The sequence below is a fragment of the Ranitomeya imitator genome, chromosome 2 (genome assembly GCF_032444005.1).
Source record: "Ranitomeya imitator isolate aRanImi1 chromosome 2, aRanImi1.pri, whole genome shotgun sequence".
In the NCBI taxonomy this organism is placed as follows: Eukaryota; Metazoa; Chordata; class Amphibia; order Anura; family Dendrobatidae; genus Ranitomeya; species Ranitomeya imitator.
This window is the reverse complement of record NC_091283.1, coordinates 375,242,804-375,270,322: the sequence shown is the minus strand read 5'-3', so window position 1 is coordinate 375,270,322 and position 27,519 is coordinate 375,242,804. Positions and strand designations below refer to the sequence as shown.

At 43.9% G+C, this 27,519-nt stretch overlaps 1 protein-coding gene across 1 annotated transcript in view; it reads right to left on the bottom strand.

Annotated features, from left to right (window-relative positions):
- Positions 1–27,062, bottom strand: part of LOC138664026 (oocyte zinc finger protein XlCOF22-like) — a 33,850-nt gene extending 6,788 nt beyond the window's left edge. The window contains exons 1-5 of the mRNA XM_069750432.1: positions 26,960–27,062; positions 26,651–26,830; positions 26,445–26,568; positions 26,264–26,361; positions 25,549–25,639 (exon numbers count right to left, since the gene is read on the bottom strand). Coding sequence (XP_069606533.1) covers positions 25,549–25,639; positions 26,264–26,361; positions 26,445–26,568; positions 26,651–26,830; positions 26,960–27,037 — 571 coding nt within the window. The 5' untranslated portion in view covers positions 27,038–27,062. The remainder of the gene's footprint in view (positions 1–25,548; positions 25,640–26,263; positions 26,362–26,444; positions 26,569–26,650; positions 26,831–26,959) is intronic.
- Positions 27,063–27,519: the final 457 nt, after the last annotated feature.

Sequence of the window (27,519 nt, the reverse complement as noted above, 5' to 3'; positions counted from 1 at the left end):
CTCTGCAGTGACGTTCAGGTCAGAAGGTGCGATGATGCGATTAGTGTGCGCGCCGCCCTCTGCCTGAACAGTCAGTGCAGAGGACGCGGAAGACACAGCGGTGCCCAGCGGTGGAACGGGGGACAGGTGACTATAGCAAGTGACAGGGGCCTGAGCGATGAGAGGTATGTCATTTTTTTTTTTAAATCGCAGCAACAGCATAATAGTCTATGGAGCATCTTATGGGGCCATGTGCAACATTATACGGGGCAAATATCTCTATGGAGCATCTTATGGGGCCATAATCATCATTTGTGCAGCATTATACGGGGCAAATATCTCTATGGAGCATCTTATGGGGCCATAATCAGCACTTGTGGAGCATTATACAGGGCAAATGTGTCTATGGAGCATCTTATGGGGGGCCATAATCAGCATTTGTGCAGCATTATTTGGGGCATATTTTAATATGGAGAATCTTATGGGGCCCATCATGAACTGGATGGAACATTATATGAGGCTCCTGATTCAATATGGATATTCAAAAACACTTAACCTACTTATGTCTCAATTAATTTAACTTTTATTGGTATCTATTTTTATTTTTGACATTTACCGGTAGCTGCTGCATTTTCCACCCTAGGCTTATACTCGAGTAATTAAGTTTTCCCAGTTTTTTTGTGGCAAAATTAGGGGTCTCGGCTTATACTCGAGTATATACGGTATTTTTTTAGTCAAAGCTAGGATCTTATACACTTCCTTCAATAATAATTTCAAGAGAAAAGAGGGTGAGGCTACAATTACTTAAGGACAAACTTAAAAAAACAGAAAAAAACACAAGATTAAGTACTTGAGTCAGGTAATACTCATAATTAGGATTGAGCGAAACGGATCGGACAATTTAAAAAATCGCCGACTTTTGGCAAAGTCGGGTTTCGTGAAACCGACCCGATCATAGTGTGGGTTCGGCCATGAGGTCGGCAATCTTCACGTCAAAGTCGTGTTTCGTATGACGCTTTCAGCGCCATTTCTCATCCAATGAAGGAAGACGCAGAGTGTGGGCAGCGTGATGACATACAGTGGGGCAAAAAAGTATTTAGTCAGTCAGCAATAGTGCAAGTTCCACCACTTAAAAAGATGAGAGGCATCTGTAATTTACATCATAGGTAGACCTCAACTATGGGAGACAAACTGAGAAAAAAAAAATCCAGAAAATCACATTGTCTGTTTTTTTAACATTTTATTTGCATATTATGGTGGAAAATAAGTATTTGGTCAGAAACAAACAATCAAGATTTCTGGCTCTCACAGACCTGTAACTTCTTCTTTAAGAGTCTCCTCTTTCCTCCACTCATTACCTGTAGTAATGGCACCTGTTTAAACTTGTTATCAGTATAAAAAGACACCTGTGCACACCCTCAAACAGTCTGACTCCAAACTCCACTATGGTGAAGACCAAAGAGCTGTCAAAGGACACCAGAAACAAAATTGTAGCCCTGCACCAGGCTGGGAAGACTGAATCTGCAAAAGCCAACCAGCTTGGAGTGAAGAAATCAACAGTGGGAGCAATAATTAGAAAATGGAAGACATACAAGACCACTGATAATCTCCCTCGATCGGGGGCTCCACGCAAAATCCCACCCCGTGGGGTCAGAATGATCACAAGAACGGTGAGCAAAAATCCCAGAACCACGCGGGGGGACCTAGTGAATGAACTGCAGAGAGCTGGGACCAATGTAACAAGGCCTACCATAAGTAACACACTACGTCACCATGGACTCAGATCCTGCAGTGCCAGACGTGTCCCACTGCTTAAGCCAGTACATGTCCGGGCCCGTCTGAAGTTTGCTAGAGAGCATTTGGATGATCCAGAGGAGTTTTGGGAGAATGTCCTATGGTCTGATGAAACCAAACTGGAACTGTTTGGTAGAAACACAACTTGTTGTGTTTGGAGGAAAAAGAATACTGAGTTGCATCCATCAAACACCATACCTACTGTAAAGCATGGTGCTGGAAACATCATGCTTTGGGGCTGTTTCTCTGCAAAGGGGCCAGGACGACTGATCCGGGTACACGAAAGAATGAATGGGGCCATGTATCGTGAGATTTTGAGTGCAAACCTCCTTCCATCAGCAAGGGCATTGAAGATGAAACGTGGCTGGGTCTTTCAACATGACAATGATCCAAAGCACATCGCCGGTGCATCGAAGGAGTGGCTTCGTAAGAAGCATTTCAAGGTCCTGGAGTGGCCTAGACAGTCTCCAGATCTCAACCCTATAGAAAACCTTTGGAGGGAGTTGAAAGTCCGTGTTGCCAAGCGAAAAGCCAAAAACATCACTGCTCTAGAGGAGATCTGCATGGAGGAATGGGCCAACATACCAACAACAGTGTGTGGCAACCTTGTGAAGACTTACAGAAAACGTTTGACCTCTGTCATTGCCAACAAAGGATATATTACAAAGTATTGAGATGAAATTTTGTTTCTGACCAAATACTTATTTTCCACCATAATATGCAAATAAAATGTTAAAAAAACAGACATTGTAATTTTCTGGATTTTTTTTTCTCAGTTTGTCTCCCATAGTTGAGGTCTACCTATGATGTAAATTACAGACGCCTCTCATCTTTTTAAGTGGTGGAACTTGCACTATTGCTGACTGACTACTTTTTTGCCCCACTGTAGGTCTCGGTCCCCACCATCTTAGAGAAGGGCATTACAGTGATTAACTTGCTTTCTGCGGCGGCACAGGGGCTATAAAGGGGCGTGCACGCCAACCGCCATCTTACATCTGCCGATCTTAGCATAGGGAGAGGTTGCTGCAGCTTCATCAGAAGACGGGATATAGTTAGGGAGGGAAGATTAACCCCGAAACTGCTTGTGCTGTAGCGATTTCCACTGTCCAACACCACCTTTTCTTTGCGGCCAGGGACAGTGGAGTTTTTTGTTTTGTGCATCAGCGCTGTAGCTTATTAGGCTGCCCTATAAGGCTCCCTGATAGCTGTATTGCTGTTTGTACGCCGCTGTGCAATCCAACTACTTTTTTAAAAGCAAAAATCCTGTTGCTCCTTTCTGCACAGTTCTCTTGTTTCTTTGTCCACACTTTTGTGTGCAGCAGTCCTTTTTATTGCTGCCATACTTGTCCTTTGATCATTGTAGGGAGATTGAAATTGTACTACAGCCCTTGTATTTTTTGATATATCTGCCAGCCGCGTTCTGCCACTTACATTGTGTAGTATAATACACAGGGCCTGTTTTTTTGCTGCAGTCTCCCCCACAAAAAAGGGAGATTTAAATTGCCAACAAGTTTCTATACGTCAGTTCTGTTTGTCGTATATCTGCCAGCCACGTTCTGCCACTTACATTGTGTAGTGTAATACACAGGGCCTGTTTTTTTGCTGCAGTCTCCCCCACAAAAAAGGGAGATTTAAATTGCCATCAAGTTTCTATACGTCAGTTCTGTTTGTTGTATATATGCCAGCCACGTTCTGCCACTTACATTGTCTAGTGTAATACACAAGGCCTGTTTTTTGCTGCAGTCTCCCCCCCAAAAAAAAGGGAGATTTAAATTGCCAACAAGTTTCTATATGTCTTTTGTGTTTGTCGTATATCTGCCAGCCACGTTCTGCCACTTACATTGTGTAGTGTAATACACAGCGCCTGTTTTTTGCTGCAGTCTCCCCCCCAAAAAAAGGGAGATTTAATTGGCCAACACGTTTATACACACCTTCTACCTTGTTTTACAGGTTTTACAGTATCATATAACTGTTGTTATTTTGGTTAGATTTTGCCAAAAAGGAGGAAGTCTGGTGGAAGAGGCCGTGGGCGGTCGTTGCCAGCTGGGACTGATGGTGGAGCATGTGGTGGTAGTGGGAAAAGCAAAATAGCACCTAAGGCTGGAGGTGTTGAGCCAGCGTCATCGTCTGGCTACACAAGGCCTCCAAGGCTCCCTTATCTGGGAGTAGGAAAACCGCTTTTAAAGCCGGAGCAGCAGGAAAAAGTTTTGGCTTTCCTTGCTGACTCAGCCTCTAGCTCTTTTGCCTCCTCTTCAGAAAGTTCGAAATATAAAAGCAGCGAGTCGTCAGTGGATGCTCCCGGTCAGTAACAAGTCGCTTCCTTGTGTCCTTCACCCAAAGCAAAAGTGAAGGATGCGGCAGGCGCCACTACAGTTTACTCCATGGAGCTCTTTACACATACCGTGCCAGGGTTAGAAAGGGAAATAGTTAACAGCCCATTACAAGATGAATCGGACATGTAGTGCACAGATGTACAGCCACAGCTAGATTATTATGCTGTTCCATTGACTCAGATCACTACATTGCCCTCGCAGTGTACTGAGCCAGAGTCTGACCCTGATGAGACTATGGTGCCCTGTCCCGAACGCTATATCACCTTACAGGGTGACACAGAGGAAGGTGTACATGACATTGAAGAGGAGGTGATAGATGACCCAGTTGTTGACCCAGATTGGCAGCCATTGGGGGAACAGGGTGCCGCTGACAGTAGCTCTGAAGCGGAGGAGGATGATCCGCAGCAGGCATCTACATCGCAACAGCTTTCATCTGGCAGGCCCGTATCTGGCCAAAAACGTTTGACAAAGCCAAAAACACTTTTAGGACAGCGTGGCCATCCGGTGAAAGGAGAACAGCGTGCAATGCCTGAAAAGGTATTCCATAGTAGGAAGAGTGCAGTGTGGGAATTTTTTAACCAAGATCCGAATGATCAGCGCAAAGTTATCTGTAAGAAATGCTCAAAGACCTTTAGCAGAGGGAAGAATGTCCAAAATTTAAATACAACGTGCATGCGTAGACATTTAACCAGCATGCACTTGCAAGCCTGGACTAACTACCAAACGTCCTGTACAGTTGGTGCACCCGCTCAGAATAAAGGTAGTCAGCAACGCTACATTGCTTCCCTCACTGTAAGCCCGCCGGTTAGGACACCACCAACAGCAAATGTGGAGGTATCGGCGCAAGGCCAAAGCAGTCAGGGAATCACAAGGTTCTTGGTAGGAAACACTGTATGTAGGCCAACATCAAGAATACCATCACCAATCCTCTCTCAATCTGCCATGTCCACCACCACCCCCGCTAGTTCCACCATATGCAGCTCTCCAGTCCAGCTCACCATACAAGAGACTCTCGTCAGGAAAAGGAAGTACTCATCCTCTCATCCGCGTACACAGGGTTTGAACGCCCACATTGCTAGACTAATCTCGTTAGAGATGATGCCCTACCGGTTGGTTGAAAGCGAAGCTTTCAAAGCCCTGATGGCCTGCGCAGTACCATGCTATGACCTACCCAGTCGACACTTCTTTGAGAGAAAAGCCATCCCAGCCCTCCACCAGCATGTCAAAGACCACATTGTCCATGCACTCAGGCAATCAGTCAGTAGAAAGGTGCACCTCACAACAGATGCATGGACCAGTAGGCATGGCCAGGGACGTTACATGTCCATCACGGCACACTGGGTTAATGTAATGGATGCAGGGTCCACAGGGGACAGCCATTGTGGGACAGTTCTGCCTAGCCCACGGTCTAGGAAGCAGTTGGCAGTAGGCGTTTGACACCCCTCCTCCAGAAGCGAAAGCTCGTCCACAGAGCGCAGTCGCCCGACCACTTCATCCGCAGCTGCCAGTGTTGCACACGAGGTGTCACATTATGGAACAGCTAGTGGTAAGCGTCAGCAGGCTGTGTTGGAAATGAAGTGTTTGGGCGACAACAGACACACCGCGGAAGTACTGGCTGAGTACTTGCGGCAAGAAACTCAGTCATGGCTGGGCAGTGTACATCTTGAGGCAGGCAAGGTAGTCAGTGATAACGGAAGGAATTTTATGGCTGCCATAGCCATTTCAGAACTGAAACACATACTGTACCTTGCCTGGCTCACACCTTGAACCTGGTGGTGCAGTGCTTCCTGAAAAATTATCTGGGGTTACCAACCCTGCTCCTGAAGGTGCGAAGACTTTGCTCACACATCCGCCAGTCGCCTGTACACTCCAGCCGTATGCTGAACCATCAGCGATTGCTGAAGCTTCCCCAGCACCGCCTAATAATCTACGTTACAACAAGGTGGAACTCCACACTGCACATGCTTCAGAGGCTGTGCGAACAGAGGCGTGCTGTAATGTATTTGTGGGAGGATACACCTACACGGGCAGGGAGTTGGATGGCAGACATGGAGTTGTCTGGTGTGCAGTGGTCGAAGCTACAAGACCTCTGTCAAGTCCTTCAGTGTTTTGAGGAATGCACACGGCTGGTAAGTGCAGACGACGGCATTATAAGCATGAGCATCCCACTAATGCGTCTGCTGATGCAAAGTTTGACGCACATTAAGGAGCAGGCTTCTGCAGCCGAGGAGGAGGGAAGCCTTGATGACAGTCAGCCATTGTCTGCTCAGGGAACTCTCCTGGACGAGGTGGCGGACGAAGAGGAGGAGGAGGATGATGGGGATGAATATTTATGGGATGAGGATGCTTCTCAGGGTGCAATAGAAACTGGTGGCATTGCAAGGTCAGGTACAGGGTTTTTGCGGGAGACAAGTGATGTTGATTTGCAAGAAAGTGCTCCTCAACCCAGCACAAGCAGTGAATTGACACCTGGAACATTGGCCCACATGGCTGAGTATGCCTTGCGTATCCTAAAATAATGACCGATGACGATTACTGGTTGGCCTGCCTCCTGGATCCACGATATAAAGGAAAATTACAAAATATCTTGCCACATGAGAACCTTGAGCAAATATTGGCTACCAAACAAGCAACTCTTGTAGACCGTTTGGTTCAGGCATTCCCAGCACACAGCGGCGGTGATGGTTCTCACACGAGCTGTAGGGGTCGACATGGCAGAGGTGTTAGAGGTGCACAAATCAGAAGTGGCGTTGGACAGAGGGGCTTTATGACCAGGTTGTGGAGTGATTTCGCAATGACCGCAGACACGACAGGTACTGCTGCATCGATTCAAAGTGACAGGAGACAACATTTGTCCAGTATGGTTACGAACTATTTTTCCTCCCTTATCAATGTTCTCCCTCACAGGTCATTCCCCTTTGATTACTGGGCATCAAAAATAGACACCTGGCCTGAATTGGCAGAATATGTATTACAGGAGCTCGCTTGCCCAGCTGCTAGTGTGCTATCAGAAAGAGTCTTCAGTTCAGGACTTGTCTGACTACCCGAAATGTTGATGATCTAACCTTCATTAAAATGAACCAATCATGGATTTCAAATTATTTTGCCCCACCTTCCCCTGCTGACACGTAGCTTGCCTGAAAAATGTCTTGCTTTTGGCCTCCTCTTACTGACTGCTCCAATTCCTCCATTTGCAGCTGCTGAATGTCCACCATAGGCCATTTGTATACCTCCCTAAATGGTCTGACTCCCCCCACAGGGCCGTGGTCACCACTTGGCGCAAGCACCCGTGCGAGTGCCGTTTGCCTGGACAGGTGGGTGTGCCCACTTTTGGGCGACGGCACTGACATAGGGTCTCTCATAGTACAATGAAGTGTCTCTGACGGTGGTGGTGCACACCCAACGTCAGACACACTGTCGTAATATGAAGGGCCCTGTGCCAGTACCGCCGCCTACGAGAGTGTTCCCACCCAGCTCGAACAGTGCTCTACCACTTGCAATACTTACCTCTCCCTGCTCCACCACTGTGTAGTCTGTGCTGTTAAATCCTTCAATGGCACTGCCAATACAAATTTGTTGAAATGATAGATGATAGTTAAAATATACAGGGGCCCTGGCCTCCATTTAGACCAGTTAATACTTTGCGCCTACTACCACTGTCTGCTACTCAGCAGAGAAGCCCACCCCAGTACCTAGCTATGCCGCCTGTTTAGTCCTGTTACCAATTTTGAACTGGTCTTAGCCTACTTTTTTATTTTAGGCCTACTAAGTCTGCCTGCGCCACTCATTACAGCTGTCCTCCATTGAACAAAGCTAAGCCGCCTGTTTACTCCTGTCACCAATTTTGAACTGCTTTTAGCCTACTTTTTTATTTTAGGCCTACTAAGTCTGTCTGCGCCACTCATTACAGCTGTCCTCCATTGAACAAAGCTATGCCGCCTGTGTACGCCAGTTACCAATTTTGAACTGCATTAAGCCTACTTACTTATTTAGGCCTACTAACTGTGTCTGCCTCCCATTACAGTTGTCCTCCAACGAACAAAGCTGAGCCGCCAGTTTACTCCTGTTTCAAATATTATACTGCATTTGGCCTACTTGTTTGGTTGGGCCTACTAATGGTGTATGCCGCTCCTTGCTTTTCTCCACTGAGCAAAGCTGAGCCTCAATTTTCATCCTGTTTCGGATATTAAACTGCATTTGGCCTACTTGTTTGGTTGGGCCTACTAGCGGTGTCTGCCGCTCCTTGCTTTTCTCCTCCACTGAACAAAGCTGAGCCTCAATTTTCATCCTGTTTCGGATATTAAACTGCATTTGGCCTACTTGTTTTGTTGGGCCTACTAACGGTGTCTGCCGCTGCTTGTTGTTCTCCACTGTACAAAGCTGAGCCTCAATTTTCATCCTGTTTCGGATATTAAACTGCATTTGGCTTACTTGTTTGGTTGGGCCTACTAACGGTGTCTGCCGCTGCTTGTTGTTCTCCTCCACTGTACAAAGCTGAGCCTCAATTTTCATCCTGTTTTGGATATTAAACTGCATTTGGCCTACTTGTTTGGTTGGGCCTACTAACGGTGTCTGCCGCTCTTTGCTTTTCTCTTCCACTGTACAAAGCTGAGCCTCAATTTTCATCCTGTTTCGGATATTAAACTGCATTTGGCCTACTTGTTTGGTTGGGCCTACTAACGGTGTCTACCGCTCCTTGCTTTTCTCCTCCACTGAACAAAGCTGAGCCTCTATTTTCATCCTGTTTCAGATATTAAACTGCATTTGACCTACTTGTCTGGTTGGGCCTACTAATGGTGTCTGCCGCTGCGTGTTGTTCTCCTCCACTGTACAAAGCTGAGCCTCAATTTTCATCCTGTTTCGGATATTAGACTGCATTTGGTCTACTTGTTTGGTTGGGCCTACTAATGGTGTCTGCCGCTCCTTGCTTTTCTCCTCCACTGAACAAAGCTGAGCCTCAATTTTCATCCTGTTTCAGATATTAAACTGCATTTGGCCTACTTGTTTGGTTGGACTTACTAACGGTGTCTGCCGCTCCTTGCTTTTCTCCGCCACTGAACAAAGCTAAGCCACCTGTTTACTCCTGTTACCAATTTTGAACTACATTTAGCCTACTTTATTATTTGGGCCTACTAACTGTGTCTGCCACTCATTACAGTTGTCCTCCACTGAACAAAGCAATGCCGCCTGTTTAGTCCTGTTACCAATTTTGAACTGCATTTAGCCTACTTTATTATTTGGGCCTATATCTGTGTTTCCTCCTCATCCTGCCCATTGGCCAGCCACTGCTAGATGAGTCTGCAGGTACATTGACCCAGACCACTACATTCCCCTTGCACTCTACACAGCCAGAATCTGACGCTGCTGAAAGTCAGGTTCCCCTTCCCGCATACTATACCACCTTACAAGGGGACAAAGAGGAAGGTGCAGATGAAAGTGCAGGTTCCTTCATCAGGTGGTGGGGGGAACATACTCGTTGGCACTGGCACAGGGCCCCTCATAGTATGCAAAAGTGTCTCTGGCAGTGGGAGTCGCCGCCCGCCATCAAACACACCGTCGTACTATGAGGGGGCCTGTGCCAGTGTCAACTAGTGGCCCCCCCCCCGCTTGCTCAGGATCGCAGCACTTGCAAAGTTAAAATACTTACTTCTCCCTGCTCCACCGACGTGACGTATTCCGCGTTTCCCGGGCCCACGAAAATCTTGAGCCAGCCCTAGCCCCCCCCCCCCCACAACTTTAGCCAAATGAGCCCCTGATTTCAATGCCTAACTATTATTATAAAGTAAATTAAGATTGACAAGCTTCAGTAATATGAATTGATGTTTTTGGCATTAAAATGGACACTGTAGGTGTTTTCCTGTCCTCCACTCACTGCCGACTTTAATTCCCCATTGACTTGCACTGGGTTTCGTGTTTCGGCCGACCTACGACTTTTCGCAATAATCGGCCGATTTCACCCGACCCGACTTTTGAGAAAGTCGGGTTTCGTGAAACCCGAAACGATCCTAAAAAAGTAAGTTGCTCAACTCTACTCATAATATTTATTGGTAAGGCTAGTTTCATATTTGCATCACAATCCGCAGCGTTTAATCCGCAACCTCAAACGCACGAAAAACCGCATGCAAACGCGTACAAACGCAGCGTTTTTAGACGCATAAGGTAACGCATGCGGTTAAAAAAAGTGGCGTTTACACGCTTTTTTATGCGTTTTGCATGAGTTTGCGTTTTCTGTGCGCATGGTGGAAAATTTAACAGAAGAAAAATCTAGATAAACAGACACCACCAATGGGACTACAGTGGGCGTGTATTATGGGATATCTTTATATAGACCCTTGGACTGCTGAAATCTATCAGATTTTGCTACTGTATCCTGTGTCATGATGGATCTTCGCATGGAGAGCTTTTATTTCAACCTGGATTTAAACATCAAGCTGTTTCTTGCCTGTTTGTTTGCTTGGGAGCAACAAAGAAATAGAGAACGACAGAGAAGGACATGGCGTTGGCGTTTTTTGGAGACACCCTATTATTGAACTCCGGGAGAGCCGTGGAGCCTATCACACGCTATATGGCGAGCTTAATGCCAACCCGGACAAATTCCCCGAATATACCAGGATGTCTCAAGACTCTTTCCGGGATTTGCTTGGTCGTGTCCAAGGAGCCATCCGGAGACAGGGTACCCAGCTCCGTAGAGTGATTCCAGCAGAGGAACGTCTCCTGGTTACATTAAGGTACGTAATAATTCTAAACAAATGCCAGTCATAATTATTGTTGGTCTGCCATGTATTATTTGTATTTTCCTTTATGTCTTTAGCTAAACACCACCATAAATGGAATTGATTTTAATTTTATTTTTTATTTTATTTCAGATTTCTGGCAACAGGAGAGAGCTTATCATCCCTCCACTTTCAGTACTGGCTTGGAATTTCCACCCTGTCTGGAATAGTTGCGGACACCTGCTTTGTGGAACGTTCTCCGTGATGAATTTATACCCCTACCCACGGAGGACATGTGGATGGAAATAGTAGAAAAATTCCGGAGTGTGTGATTTCCCCAACTGTTTGGGAGCGGCGGATGGAAAGCACATACACATTATCAAACCAGCCAGAACTGGATCGGAGTACTTCAACTACAAAAAATATTTTTCTGTTGTGTTCATGGCAATAGCAAATGCGGACTTTCGCTTCATCGCCGTGGACATTGGAGCTTTTGGCCGTGGCAATGACTCACAGACTTTCAAAAACTCGGATATGGGCCAACGTGTGTATGGCAAAAAGTTTAATTTTCCACTGCCACAACCTCTCCCCAACACTCATGGCCCACCGATGCCATTTGTTATGGTTGGGGATGAGGCCTTTCAGATGTGTGAAAACCTACTGAAGTCATATTCCAGTCGGGACTTGAACCACACTAAAAGGATTTATAACTACAGAATGACCAGGGCCCGAAGAACAGTAGAGTGTACCTTTGGGATTCTAGTCTCAAAATGGCGCATTCTTGGGACAGCCATTAATCTAAAAATGGAGACAGTCGATGAGGTTGTCAAATCCTGTGTGGTTCTCCACAATTACATAATGGCAAAGGAGCGACCCAACATTGAACTGCATGAACCAGTTGCAAACTCATTGCCAGATTACCAGCATCACCCACTGCGGTCTACTGTTGAAGTTGGCAACATGCGGGACCAATTTGCTGCCTATTTTGATTCAGATTTTGGATGTGTGGCATGGCAAGACAATATTGTGTAAAATGTCCTGTTGGGTGTGGGTCTGTACCAGTTATGTTTTAAATGTTACTAATATTTTTTGTTAATAAACTTCGTGTTTTGATATCTTGACCGAGTCTCCTATGTGTTTCCTCTAAAAACCACTTATGTTGTTAGTGGTAAGGTAGTTGACGTCATTACGTCCTGATTCTGTTCTGCAGTATCTGTTGGACGCAGACTGTAGAGACGATGGAGGTATAATACAAAGCAGATCTACACTCATCAACTCAGGTGTCATAAATAATGAATTCATGATGCACAAATAACAGCCTAATGAATTCACTATTTCTGACACATCTTCAGGTGAGTATAGATATGCCTTGTATGACCCCCATCGTCTCTTCGGTTTGTGTGAAATAGATTACGTACACTGCAGAAAAAATGGAGATTATACAAGGCAGTTCTCTACTCACTAGGTCAGGTGTCCTAAATAATGAGTTCAAGACGCAGAGTTTTGTGCATCATGAACTCACTATTTGACACATGACCTGTTGATTATAGTTCTGATTTGTATTACCGCCATTTTCTCTTCAGTCTGCGACACAGATTAATCAGACTGAAGAGATTATGGAGAAAATACAAGTAATATTTTTTTTTGCCACCTTTATAGCTCTATACCAAACACACAAAGCTGCAGTCTTGTACTTATTGTACTTAACTACTGGAGCTATGAGTTGGCCAAAAAATAAAGTGTGCGGCACAGTGTTTTATTAAGCGCACGGTGTGTGTTGCCGGCGGCGAAATACACAAATCACCAAACATTATTGGGGGCAAAAACATTATTATTTATTTTTTAACCCAAAATTTTTTTAACTGCGCCTGGTTGGGGTAGAGTGACGGAACTGGGTGGTGTGTAGCTGTGAGGCCTGGCTAAGTGTGGACGACGCAGGGTTGGCAGAAGGGGCAATTAAGGTAATGGGGTCTGGGAGTTCGGGGATGGGGCTTGACACATGAGAGGGCTGAGACACACTGGAACGGTGAGACAAACCTGACATTACAGACACATTCGGAGGTGAGGGGGGAGGAATATAGATAGTCCGCTGCTTTTTTTTTTTTCCCTTTTTGGGATCTACGTGTAAGTCTGGGGAGCCTCGGTGGGCTCATTTGTTGCGCCTGGTCGTGGTGGGCGACCTGTCAGGGTACGGCTGGTGCATTGTGCTTGTAGAGCGGGGGAAGGCCATGCCTGGGTCCTGTTGCATCGTGGTGGTGGTGGAGCGGAAAGCCATGCCTGGGTCCTGCTGCATCGTGGTAGTGAAGCGGAAGGCCATGCCAGGGACTTGCTGCTGCATGGTGGTGGGGAAGGCCATGCCTGGGTCCTGCTGCATTGTGGTGGTGGTGGAGCGGAAGGCCATGCCTGGGTCCTGCTGCTGCATGGTGGAAGCAGTGGAAGAAGTCCAAGCAGTAGCAGCAGTTGTAATGGTGGTGGCGGTGGGCTGTCCAACAGCACTCGGCATGGTGGTGGTGCTGTAGTGGTGTCTGGCAGTGCTTGGAATGGAGGTGGCCGTGCAGTGGTATGCAGCAGAGCTCGGCATTATTATTATTATTTATTGTTATAGCGCCATTTATTCCATGGCGCTTTACATGTAAGGAGGGGTATACATAATAAAAACAAGTACAATAATCTTAAACAATACAAGTCATAACTGGTACAGGAGGAGAGAGGACCCTGCCCGCAAAGGCTCACAATCTAAAAGGGATGGGTGATAATACAGTAGGCGAGGGTAGAGCTGGTCATGCAGCGGTTTGGTCGATCTGCAGGTTGTAGGCTTGTCGGAAGAGGTAGGTCTTCAGGCTCTTTTTGAAAGTTTCGATGGTAGGCCAGAGTCTGATATGTTGGGGTAGAGGGTTCCAGAGTAGGGGTGATACGCGAGAGAAATCTTGTATACGATTGTGGGAAGAGGAGATAAGAGGGGAGTAATAATAAAAATAATAATAATCTTTATTTATATAGCGCCAACATATTCCGCAGCGCTTTACAGTTTAACAGTTTCAAACAACAGTCATAGGTAACAACGTTAAAAATACAATAAAGCAAAATAAGATGACCCTGCTCGTGAGAGCTTACAATCTACAATGAGGTGGGGGAGAAACAAAGTACTGGTGTTTATTTACAATGATGTATTTACAATGATGGTCCAGCCATCTTCAGGGGGTGCGGGGAGGATGGAGATAGTGAATGGGCTACACACACAAACATGAAATGACTTTGATTTGTTAACATGGTAAGGCCCCTCTGAACAAATGTGTTTTGAGCGAGCGCCTAAAACTATGCAAGTTGTGGATGGTCCTAATATCTTGGGGTAGAGCATTCCAGAGGATTGGCGCAGCGCGGGAGAAGTCTTGGAGTCGGGAGTGGGAGGTACGGATTAGTGCAGAGGTTAGCCAAAAGTCATTTGCAGAGTGGAGCGGTCGGCTAGGCTGATAGACAGAAATGAGGGAGGAGATGTAAGGGGGTGCCGCACTGTGGAGAGCTTTGTGGGTGATAACAAGTACTTTGAATTGTATCCTGTAATGAATGGGCAGCCAGTGTAATGACTGGCGAAGAGCGGATGCATCTGAGTAACGATTAAAGTATTAGGAGTAGAGAAGGAGATCTTGTGAGGATCGGAGGTTGCGTGTAGGTAAGTACTGGGAGACGAGGTCACAGATGTACGGAGGAGACAGGTTGTGAATGGCTTTGTACGTCATGGTTAGAGTTTTGTACTGGAGTCTCTGGGCAATGGGGAGCCAGTGAAGGGATTGACAGAGGGGAGAAGCTGGGGAATAGCGGGGGGACAGGTGGATTAGTTGGGCAGCAGAGGGTCCGTGGCTGTTTGATGAAGGACCGCTTCAGAACCAGGGTAAAGAGTGCTGCTCCATGTGCTGTGAAAAAAGAAGAAAAAACACATTAAAACAAAACATTTACAATAGTAAAGCGCCAACTCCTGTGGAATATAAAAATACAGACTAGGCAATCCAACACAACCCATTACACCACAAAAATACTTACGTTCTCTGGGCAAGGATCGGTCTCAAAAATGCAAGGATGCGGTGATACTTGTATTTGCAGATCCTTGCTCCAGAACCACTAGTAACCCGGCTCTCTTGACGAAGGTCCTTGTTGAAGCGATCCTTCATCGAACGCCAACATGTTTTGACTTTGAGCACTGTTGAAAAATATAAATAATGGTTAGACAATGCGCTTTTGACCGTGATCACACAACTGTGTGTGATGAGAGAAACTCTCAGGAGTTTCTCTCATCACACACAGTTGTGTGAGCACGGCCAAGGTCACTGCTGCAGCACACCACATTGCAATTACTTACAAAATGCATTTTGGACCCGAGTCGGGGCGTTGTCCCAGCCATCCCACTTCGCTTTGGCCACCTCATTCCATAGCCGCCGGATCGTCTCGTTGTCCGAGTGCTGCGGAACCTGGGTGTCCCACAACGGGACTCACTCATGACCAGGGAGATTGGGAGGTCATTTTCAATGAGGTCCTCAGCCCGTTCTGGAACCTAAAAAATAAATAAAGACATTAATGTTGGAGAGATTAACATAAGGAAAAGAAAGAAAACAGAGACAGAAAACAGGCATGAATATTGAAAGTCAAGAAAAAAAAAAAAGGAATCAAGAATAAAAAGGTAAAGAAAGAGGAAAGTAAAGAAATGAACATTCAAGAATAGTAAAGTCAAGATACAATAAACTGCCGCCTTGCTACCCGAGCGTCTCAACGCTGCTCCTGCTCAGCCTCTGCCACAGTGGAAGAACTGCTCTAAAAAAAGGAAAAAAATTAATTTGACACGTGTAGATGTGACAGTGAATACTTACCAATCTGAAGAGGTGAGTACTCACTTCACTGACATTTTCCCCTTGTGCAGGCCCAGGATGTTGCTCCTCCTCAGAAGAAGATGACATTCTGATACATGCAGAAAGAAAAAAAATGACTGAAATTAGGACATATAGAGACAGAAAATAGAAAATACAGACATTGGCTAGGATATACTCACATTGTTCAGAGTCTTGTTTCCGCCAAGGTGCTTTCCTCTGTCTGGTCTGCTTCCCAGTCTGCTGTATAGTGACCTGCAAATGCCCACCCCCTCCTCTTATCAGTTTGTATGTGGGGGGTGGCTAATCAGTGTATAGACATGTTTTCCTGTAGTGCAACGCATGCGTTCACATAGACAGCAATGTGTTTTTTTGCCGCATTCCTTCCGCTAACAACCGCATACGTTTCTAGGCGGCAAATTGACGCCTCTAAAATTATTACATGTAGTGTTTACTGCGCCAAACCGCAGACGACAAAACGACGCATGCGTCGTCAAACGCGGCAAAACGCAACCAATCGCAGACACCTGCATCCCTAATGTTAAAGATAGGAATACACGACGCATGCGGAAAATTGCGGCACAAACGCTGCGAACACAACCGCAAATGTGAAACCAGCCTAAGACATGAAAAAAAAAAAAAAATCAAGAATAATATTTTTTAAAATTACACAAAAAAATTGAGGAGATGAAAAACAAGAGAAATTGCCAGTGTGTGACCATACAGATGATAAAAAATATATATAATGAAAAATAAAATATGTGAAATGCCCAAACAGTTAAATAAATATCAAATGAAGAGCATTAATGGATGAACATATACATAATTGGTGAATAAAGTGCTGTGCAAAGAAATATTAGAATTATTATTTTGTGTCATTTTAAAAAATATTATTCTTGATTTTTTATGTATTACCGATAAACATTATGAATTTTACCAGTACTTCATTTTTTGTAGGTTTTTTCCTTCAATAATCATCTACTCATGGCTTTGAGTTAAAATTCTGCATAAAAACAGCACCACAAACTTCATATGAGAATTTGCAATAACAAATTGTGGCTGTTATCATCAATATTGAGGCACTTGGGAATCTAAAAAAAAGGTTATTGCCTTCTCTTGTGGCTTGATAGAACCCCTAAGTAACTAAATATATATTTGTGTGTGTATATCTCTAAGAAGCAGGAAGTAGACTCATGGAGTGGCAGTCTCCTGAGAAAGTGACAGTCTACTGGATGGACCAGGGTCGAGTGTGCTGCTGGTGATTGATCAGCCAAAATGTGAACTGTTGCTGAGAGAGAGAGACATGCTGGAGTCTCTCTCTGTATGGAGACTTCGCTAAGCAGTCTTTTTGTGAGATTTGTAGAGAACGGAGTGGATTCTCCAGATTGTTCAGTGTGACCTGTGCCCGGAGTTAAACACTTGTTGGGTTGTTGCCTTCATTTGGCCCACTACACGTCTCCTGCATAGGCAGCATCAATAGTAAAAGGTTGGGGACACACAGGGTTAATAGCAGCGGTTGCGGAGTGCGTTACCCACGGCATAACACGGTCCGTTACCGCCGGCATTAACCCTGTGTGAGCGGTGACTGGAGGGGAGTATGCGAGCGCTGGGCACTGACTGCGAGGAGTAAGGAACGGCCATTTTCTTCCGGACTGTGCCCGTCGCTGATTGGTCATGACTGTTTTGCCGCAACCAATCAGCGACTTGGATTTCCATGACAGACAGAGGCCGCGACCAATGAATATCCGTGACAGACAGACAGAAAGACAGACAGACGGAAGCGACCCTTAGACAATTATACAGTAGATTATTTACACACTGGACCCTTAACTATATATTGTAGGGGGTTCAGCTCTCTGGTAGCAGCTTGAATATGCACAGTCACAGCGGGGGTTCACCGGGCACCCGGTGAAAAAAATACACTAATCTGCTCTGCCACATTGAATTAAATTGGTTTTGATTTTTTATCGGATTTCACTCGTCCTATTTTAAGCGCAAGCTTATACCAAGCTCAAAGTTAATCATGATTTTCTTATAGGTCTTTCCACCCACTACATCTTGGAGTGGACAAAACCTCTTTGAAAACCTGAAGGAATCTTGTTGCATTCTTCCTCCAACCATTCAAGCCCAGAATAACAGGAACCTAAAGAATAATAGCTCAACACAGACTGATATATTTCGCACAGACATTATTGATCACAAGAAAGAGATGGGTGATAGCAGTGGATCAGAAAGGGCACTTCAATTGAGCTGCCACAGTCATTCTGAGCACAGCTTGGGGTTCATCTGTGGAGATGCTTTTGTGGGACGTGGCTATGAATTGCTTGAAGAGCAAAGTAGACCTATTGGGTATACTGATGCTATTGCAGACTCTTTGGCTGAGACGTCCACCAGCAAGAGGAGCTCATCAAGAGAATACCAAGAGTGTGCAAAGCAGTCATCAAAGCAAAAGGTGGCTACTTTGAAGAACCTAGAATATAAGACATATTTTCATATTTTCAGTTGTTTCACACTTGTTTGTTAAGTATATAATTCCACGTGTTAAAATATATATATATATATATATGTATATATATATATATATATATATATATATATATATATATATATATACAGGTCCTTCTCAAAAAATTAGCATATAGTGTTAAATTTCATTATTTACCATAATGTAATGATTACAATTAAACTTTCATATATTATAGATTCATTATCCACCAACTGAAATTTGTCAGGTCTTTTATTGTTTTAATACTGATGATTTTGGCATACAACTCCTGATAACCCAAAAAACCTGTCTCAATAAATTAGCATATTTCACCCATCCAATCAAATAAAAGTGTTTTTTAATAACAAACAAAAAACCAACAAATAATAATGTTCAGTTATGCACTCAATACTTGGTCGGGAATCCTTTGGCAGAAATGACTGCTTCAATGCGGCGTGGCATGGAGGAAATCAGCCTGTGACACTGCTGAGATGTTATGGAGGCCCAGGATGCTTCAATAGCGGCCTTAAGCTCATCCAGAGTGTTGGGTCTTGCGTCTCTCAACTTTCTCTTCACAATATCCCACAGATTCTCTATGGGGTTCAGGTCAGGAGACCATTTACCAGTGGTTTTGGCACTGTGAGCAGGTGCCAGGTCGTGCTGAAAAATGAAATCTTCATCTCCATAAAGCATTTCAGCCGATGGAAGCATGAAGTGCTCCAAAATCTCCTGATAGCTAGCTGCATTGACCCTGCCCTTGATGAAACACAGTGGACCAACACCAGCAGCTGACATGGCACCCCACACCATCACTGACTGTGGGTACTTGACACTGGACTTCAGGCATTTTGGCATTTCCTTCTCCCCAGTCTTCCTCCAGACTCTGGCACCTTGATTTCCGAATGACATGCAAAATTTGCTTTCATCAGAAAAAAGTACTTGGGACCACTTAGCAACAGTCCAGTGCTGCTTCTCTGTAGCCCAGGTCAGGCGCCTCTGCCGCTGTTTATGGTTCAAAAGTGGCTTTACCTGGGGAATGCGGCACCTGTAGCCCATTTCCTGCACACGCCTGTGCACGGTGGCTCTGGATGTTTCCACACCAGACTCAGTCCACTGCTTCCTCAGGTTCCCCAAGGTCTGGAATCGGTCCTTCTCCACAATCTTCCTCAGGGTCCGGTCTCCTCTTCTCGTTGTACAGCGTTTTCTGCCACATTGTTTCCTTCCAACAGACTTACCATTGAGGTGCCTTGATACAGCACTCTGGGAACAGCCTATTTGTTGAGAAATTTCTTTCTGGGTCTTACCCTCTTGCTTGAGGGTGTCAATGATGGCCTTCTTGACATCTGTCAGGTCGCTAGTCTTACCCATGATGGGGGTTTTGAGTAATGAACCAGGCAGGGAGTTTATAAAAGCCTCAGGTATCTTTTGCATGTGTTTAGAGTTAATTAGTTGATTCAGAAGATTAGGGTAATAGGTCGTTTAGAGAACCTTTTCTTGATATGCTAATTTATTGAGACAGGTTTTTTGGGTTATCAGGAGTTGTATGCCAAAATCATCAGTATTAAAACAATAAAAGACCTGACAAATTTCAGTTGGTGGATAATGAATCTATAATATATGAAAATTTAATTGTAATCATTACATTATGGTAAATAATGAAATTTAACACTATATGCTAATTTTTTGAGAAGGACCTGTATATATACTAGATGGCAGCCCGATTCTAAAGAATCGGGAATCTAGAATCCATATATACTTTATTTATTCAAATGTAAGAATAATACAATTAATAAATAATAGTAAGAAAGAACAAAAATAATAGGCAGTATATGGAGAAAACACCAAACAAAAGTTCAAAATTGGTGTGAAAATGTCACTGAACCACTTCACAACTAAATATATATAGTTTTGGTAAATGGTATTATCATTTTTTTGACGAAATTCGGCAGGAGCTTGAAGAGCAACGTCACTGGGCCCGCCTCCACGCAGTAGAAACTTGCTGTGAGGTAAAAATTAAAAAATCACACCAAAATGGCGGGCGGAGTGTGTCACAGTACGGCACGTTTCTGATTGGTCGCTCGCAGCAGGCGGCAACCAATCAGACACTGGACACTGTTGACGTCACTTATCTCCGGACATTAGCTCCGGACAAAGCCACGGAAGTTGGCAGAAATTGCAGGAAGTAGTATTCTAGGCAATTAGATATATATATATATATATATATATATATATATATATACACACACATACATATACATACAGTCATGGCCAAAAGTATTAACTCCCCTGCAATTCTGTCAGATAATACTCAGTTTCTTCCTGAAAATGATTGCAATCACAAATTCTTTGGTATTATTATCTTCATTTAATTTGTCTTAAATGAAAAAACACAAAAAGAATTGTCCTAAAGCCAAATTGGATATAATTCCACACCAAACATAAAAAGTGATTGACAAAAGTATTGGCACCATTCAAAAAATCATGTGATGCTTCTCTAATTTGTGTTATTAACAGCACCTGTAACTTACCTGTGGCACCTAACAGGTGTTGGCAATAACTAAATCACACTTGCAGCCAGTTGACATGGATTAAAGTTGATTCAACCTCTGTCCTGTGTCCTTGTGTGTATCACATTGAGCATGGAGAAAAGAAAGAAGACCAAAGAACTGTCTGAGGACTTGAGAAACCAAATTGTGAGGAAGCATGAGCAATCTCAAGGCTACAAGTCCATCTCCAAAGACCTGAATGTTCCTGTGTCTACTGTCCTCAGTGTCATCAAGAAGTTTAAAGCCCATGGCACTGTGGCTAGCCTCCCTAGATGTGGATGGAAAAGAAAAAAATGACAAGAGATTTCAGCGCAAGATTGTGCGGATGTTGGATAAAGAACCTAGACTAACATCCAAACAAGTTCAAGCTGCCCTGCAGTCCGAGGGTACAAAAGTGTCAACCCGTACTATCCGTCGGCGTCTGAATGAAAAGGGACTGTATGGTAGGAGACCCAGGGAGACCCCACTTCTTACCCCGAGACAAAAAAGCCAGGCTGGAGTTTGCCAAAACTTACCTGAAAAAGCCTAAAACGTTTTGGAAGAATGTTCTCTGGTCAGATGAGACAAACGTAGAGCTTTTTGGGCAAAGGCATCAACATAGAGTTTACAGGAGAAAAAAAGAGGCATTCAAAGAAAAGAACACGGTCCCTACAGTCAAACATGGCAGAGGTTCCCTGATGTTTTGGGGTTGGTTTGCTGCCTCTGGCACTGGACTGCTTGACTGTGTGCATGGCATTATGAAATCTGAAGACTACCAACAAATTTTGCAGCATAATGTAGGGCCCAGTGTGAGCAAGCTGGGTCTCCCTCAGAGGTCATGGGTATTCCAGCAGGACAATGACCCAAAACACACTTCAAAAAGCACTAGAAAATGGTCTGAGAGAAAGCACTGGAGACTTCTAATGTGGCCAGCAATGAGTCCAGACCTGAATCCCATAGAACACCTGTGGAGAGATCTAAAAATGGCAGTTTGGAGAAGGCACCCTTTAAATATCAGGGACCTGGAGCAGTTTGCCAAAGAAGAATGGTCTAAAATTCCAGCAGAGCATTGTAAGAAACTCATTGATGGTTACCGGAAGCGGTTGGTCGCAGTTATTTCGGCTAAAGGTTGTGCAACCAAGTATTAGGCTGAGGGTGCCAATACTTTTACCTGGCCCATTTTTGGAGCTTTGTGTTAAATGATCAATGTTTTGCTTTTTGCTTCATTCTCTTTTGTGTTTTTTCATTTAAGACAAATTAAATGAAGATAATACCAAAGAATTTGTGATTGCAATATATACACACAATAGTTGGTGGCCCGATTCTAATGCATCGGGTATTCTAGAATATAAGTATATTGTCCAGCCACATAGTATATTGCCCAGCCACATAGTATATTACGTAGCCACGTAGTATATTGCACAACGATGTAGTATACAGCACAGAGCCATGTAGTATATTGCCCAGTTACGTAGTATACAGCACAGAACCACGTAGTATATTGCTCAGACACGTAGTATATTGCCCAGCTACATAGTATATTGCCCAGCCATGTATGTCACAGGTTAAAAAATAAAAAATAAACATACTCCCCTTCCGATCTGAGGGCCACTTGTAGTTCTGTCACCGCGTGGCAGCTTCCCGTCCCAGGGTGTGATGACGTCGCGGTCACATGACCGTGACATCATGGCAGGTCCTTCTCACGCAGGACCTGTGAGGACGTCACGGTCACATGACTGTGACGTCATGGCAGGTCCTTGTCGCATACCATCATTGCCACCGGAACCTGCCGGTTGCATGGAGCGGTCACCGGAGCGTCGTGAGGTGCGGTAAAGGAGGCGGAAGGTGAGTATAAAATGATTTTTTATTTTTTTTAATTATTTTTAACATTAGATGTTTTTTACTTTCACGCCATTTCAGGGATAAACATAATCGATCCACTAAAGGGGTTCATTTTTGGGGTATTCAAATTGTCCGTCAAAATATAAGGGTAGGTGACTTTTTAAAACAAATGTCACAAATTGAATCTAAATGGATATTTATACTGGATGGTTTGGCACCTAGGGGTTCTAATCATGAGATAGAGCTGTATGCCTTTTTTTTAGCATTTTCTATTTTTAAAAAAATTATACGTTTTTTCTAATTTTTTGATTCTTGGGGATCATAACCGTCCTATAGTAGTTATCAAATCTCATACTACTCAGGGTCCGGAACAACCTCTGATTAACTTAATTTTTTTTTTTTTATAAAAGAGCATTTTTTACTAAAAAAAAAAAAAATTGTAATCTTGAATAAAAAATATAGTATATTAACTTGCACTACCAATATTTATTTCTATGAAATGCACTTTCAACACACGCCTACATGTTTGAAACATTTTTTAAGTATTGGTCACTTCAGAGTATGGGGAGACAAACACTACCGCTGGCCTTACAACCAACATATGCAGTTTGAGCACTGAATTATGAAGGTTGATTTGCAAGGGCGCACAGTTATTTTTCCATTAAATTCATACTCTTTTTTTTTTTTTCTGGCACACATACATATTATTCAATATGCAGACTTTCCAATCATCTCAATAAATCCAGGTGCATAACACAACAAAAGGTATCGGCGTAATCAGTAGGACACTGAAGTAAAATGGGGGGGGTGTATGTGTACATAAATAGTCAGGTCCAAGGTACAGACAGCAACCCTGATGAAGAAGGACTGAGTCCTTTGAAATGCGTCGGTTTACTGGCCCTCCCGCGCACCAGTCTCTTAGTTCTGGTGACGTCACCCGGACCACGCCGCCTGTCAACCTCGCCACTGCAGGGCGGCGCTTCCAGGTCGGAATTCACCGCCGGTCTCCTGCTTCGATACACGGAGGGAATGAAGGGAAGCTTCAGCCATGGGAGGACGCTCTCCAGGTCTCCTGCCGCCCCACCCTCCACATGAATCCTGCACCACCACTGGACTTCCAGCACGTGTATCGTGCTCATCGCTATTCAAGTAGGCTACATATGATCACCGTTTTACTCACTGGAGACTGCAAACTTATGGATCTATATGCATAACCAGGGGGCCACCCAACCATATATTTCTGTATGCTATCACCCCATTTGCTCCTAGAGTTCACCTAAGATTGTACGCATAGAGATTGGTTATCCAGGGCTATATCGAGGTATCTTAATACCTATTATACATCTGTACGTTCACTTTGACAGAACAGGCACAGAATCTGTCTAGATACCAGCGGCTCTAGCCTATACTCTTTACCTGAGAGCGCCAGTGGGTTTTATCTATTTTTGTATTAAGTTAAGTGAGTAATATTTACAGTGTTTTTGGACATAGCCTGGTTACATTAGGATCATGTATAGAAAACTTGTATTTCCTAAACCGTATTCCGTTGGTGTTCACTAGATTGACAGACAGAGGTGGAGATGCTAATGCCTCATTCAGACATTAGTAATTTTTCTCATACGCCAGAAAAACTGACCTATTTTTATCAGTGTTTGGGATCACATTTTCATTAGGGTTTGGTCCATGTGCTAGAGTTTCAATAGTTATTTTTGTTTTAATATAAGAAGTTTTCTCACGCTTTTCCTATCAAACCAATATGATTATAGAGTGGAAAACAGACGGCATCCTAGGGCTGTACAGTTTTTTACGGACCCATAGAGTAACACTGGTGAGTTTGATCCGGGACTTAGATCAAAATTAGACATGTGTCACGACTCTGTCAGGGGGCTCCTTTCCTGTCCCTAATGCTAGGGGCGCTCTAGCTTGCCCTGTTCTCAGGATTACTTCTGATAGTGAAGACGCTGGGGCCACGTACCTTGCCTTAGCTCCTGAATCGGCACTCAGTCTGTTCCCTTTCCCCACCCAGGGAAGAGGGGAGTAGTAGTGTACCGTAATACACCAATCCAGACTAACAAGGTAATACGAATAGGGATAAAGGATAATACCAATCATACAAATACACACACATAAACAACAAAGGTAGGAGTGGAGGATGGGGTTAAAGTAGGAGAAGAAAGGGAATAATCAAACACCTAAAACCTAGCAACAGTCACAGATAAATCCATCAAAGGCCTTCTCCAATAATAGCCACCAACAACCTCCAGCCATGCAGCAAAAGCTAACTCTGACAATGAGTGCCAGCCAGGACCCAGTTTATATAGAAGATGGGAGTGGCTAACAGTGCACAGCTGAATGTCTTAACACAGGAAAGCTTCCAGGAGCTCTCAACTGAGATTAACCCCTGCACTGCTAAAAGAAATTTACAAGGTTTAAGATGACGGTGAAGTGCTTCTAATCAGTGCAGGAGTAGGAGAAATCAGACGCTGTGGTCTTCTGGCTCCTGTTTGTCACGGTAAACACGTGACAAGATGTCTCACTGTTTTGGTGCAGACCACTCGGATGACAAAAGTTCACGAACATTTGAACAGCCCCATAGACTATAACTATTACGACGGCTATCTGTGAAAACACGGATACAACTCATACATGAAAAACTGATGTCTGAACGAGCACTAAGAAATCTGCTGAACTTTATGATTAACTTGCATGTTTACTGCAGTAAACAACCCACGCCATTATATCCAATGTAGTAATATAATAGTGCCATTAGTGATTTAGTCAGGAATTGAGCCAAAGGTTGTCAACAAGAGAGTAAAAATGGAAACATGGCCAACAACACAGCCAGCGAGACACAACAGGTACCAAAAAGATAATTTGTAACCAGTAAAGTCGTATATAACCCCATCCAGTTTCAGAATTACATTGCAGGGACACTGACAGATTACAGAGTGTACAAATCTGCACAAAATTGGAGCTTCCAATGAGAGGGTAAATAAATGACTTCTAGTGGTCACTACTCACCTGAGTGGTTATCTGTAGGATTCTCCTCTTTAAGCTGCTCATCTTCTCTCACATATGTCTCTGTAGTATTAATATGGGTCAGATCTTCACCCTGAAACAAATATTGTAAAAGTCACAAACAAAAAAGAGAAGTCAAATGAAATTCTTTTGAGTGACCAGAAAAGAACATTAATTAGCAAGACGTCCAAAAATAAAATGACAGCAGTAGTAGCTTCAAATAAAAGTCTACAGGATTCTAAGGAGTTAGACATAGTTATGTGAGGATGGCTCAATAAGAACTCAAGTACATCATACACATTTATAATAATAATAATAATTATAGTCATTTTGGCTAGTCATGCTACAAATTGTATTAGTGGAGAAAGTTAAGTTTCTGCCACACACATATGATATGGTTATTTTGAGTGGAGGGTGGCTTTGGCTATCAATTTGTGTACTCAGTAACCCACTGACAACTCAAGTTTGGCTTTTTGTTCACCTTCTTCTAGGACACAACTTGCTATAACCTTTTCAAATTACTATATCAGAGGTCTCTTGTCCTTCATGACCACATGACGGTGCCCCCGAAGGTGGACTATTATAAAAATTAGTTTTGAAAAGATTCAATTGCTAACATGTATTCATTTTTATGCTATTTATGGGTATGAAAAAACAACATTACAAAGGACTTTTAACCAATCAGGATGTAATTTCTTGACACCTTCACTGCATCTACCTGATGATCCTGAGGAACATTTGGATTTTCCAGTTTACAGTCCTGTGGAAGAAGTGGACTGAGATTTCTCTCTGGTGTTGTCCTCCTGCTAGACAGAACTGGAGGAAACACATACAGGGGCTAAATTCCTTCTTTACATACAAATAATTATAGGTTATGTATATTTAGTCCTGTCTATTACCTGGAGAATTTAGGGGCTGGGGAACCTCCATCATGACATCCTTGTAGAGATCTCTGTGTCCTTCTAAATACTCCCACTCCTCCATGGAGAAATAGATGGCGACATCCTGACACCTTATAGGAACCTGACACATACAATGATACCGTCATCCCTTGATCTCTTCATAGCGTTACTGTATAATGTCCCAATATTCCCAGTAGTGTCACCTCTACAGTCAGCAGCTCTATTATTTTGTAGGCAAGTTCTATGATCTTCTGGTCATTGATGTCCTCCTGTATCAGGTGGTGAGGTGGAGGCCTTGTGTTTGGGCTCAGGGGTCTTCCACATCCCTCAGACACAGGGGCCTGACAGTGCTCAATAGAGGTCTTCTTCACTACTGTGTAATCCTGGTTTTGGAGAGACACAGTAATAAATCTCACTACAGACATTTCCAGAGTCCTCACCTCTCCAGTTCTGTCCATCTATTATTCCCATAGATAAGAATGGTGTAATGTGACGTCATCAGAATCTCTCACCTCTCCAGTAAGCCGGAAGAGGATCTCTAGGGTGAGGTGTAATATCCTCTCTGCCATCTCGTCCCTGTCCCTATCCATCCTTGATGGGTCAATCAGGAAAATTCTCATATATAGATGATCTCCACTGAGGGGTCCAATATTGTAAGAACCTGAAGGGGAAGAAGATGATGGTGTAATATAAAGACCCCATGTAATAACACAATTACTGATGAAAATAAAGGGAAACGTGAGGTAATGGTAGGTTTTGTATTCTCTATTTTACCCATAGGTATGGCACATTTTTTTGCTGTGAAACAACTGGAAATACCCCTGCCTGAAAAGCAGCGATACAGTAATTGCGGGTCCCCGATGCCGGATACTTAAGACAGCTTTCATAATTTTCTCCTGCTCTGCCGGCGATCAGTGCAAGCAGGGGAGAATAATGAGAGTTATATTCAACTGATAACAGAGGCAGCGGCTGATGGGACTTGCTGCCGAAGAAGCAGGGCGAAACGTGCGCGTCGGGGCAGAAGGACCGGAGTGTTTGACTTAAATCACTGATAACTTCAGGTAAAAACATT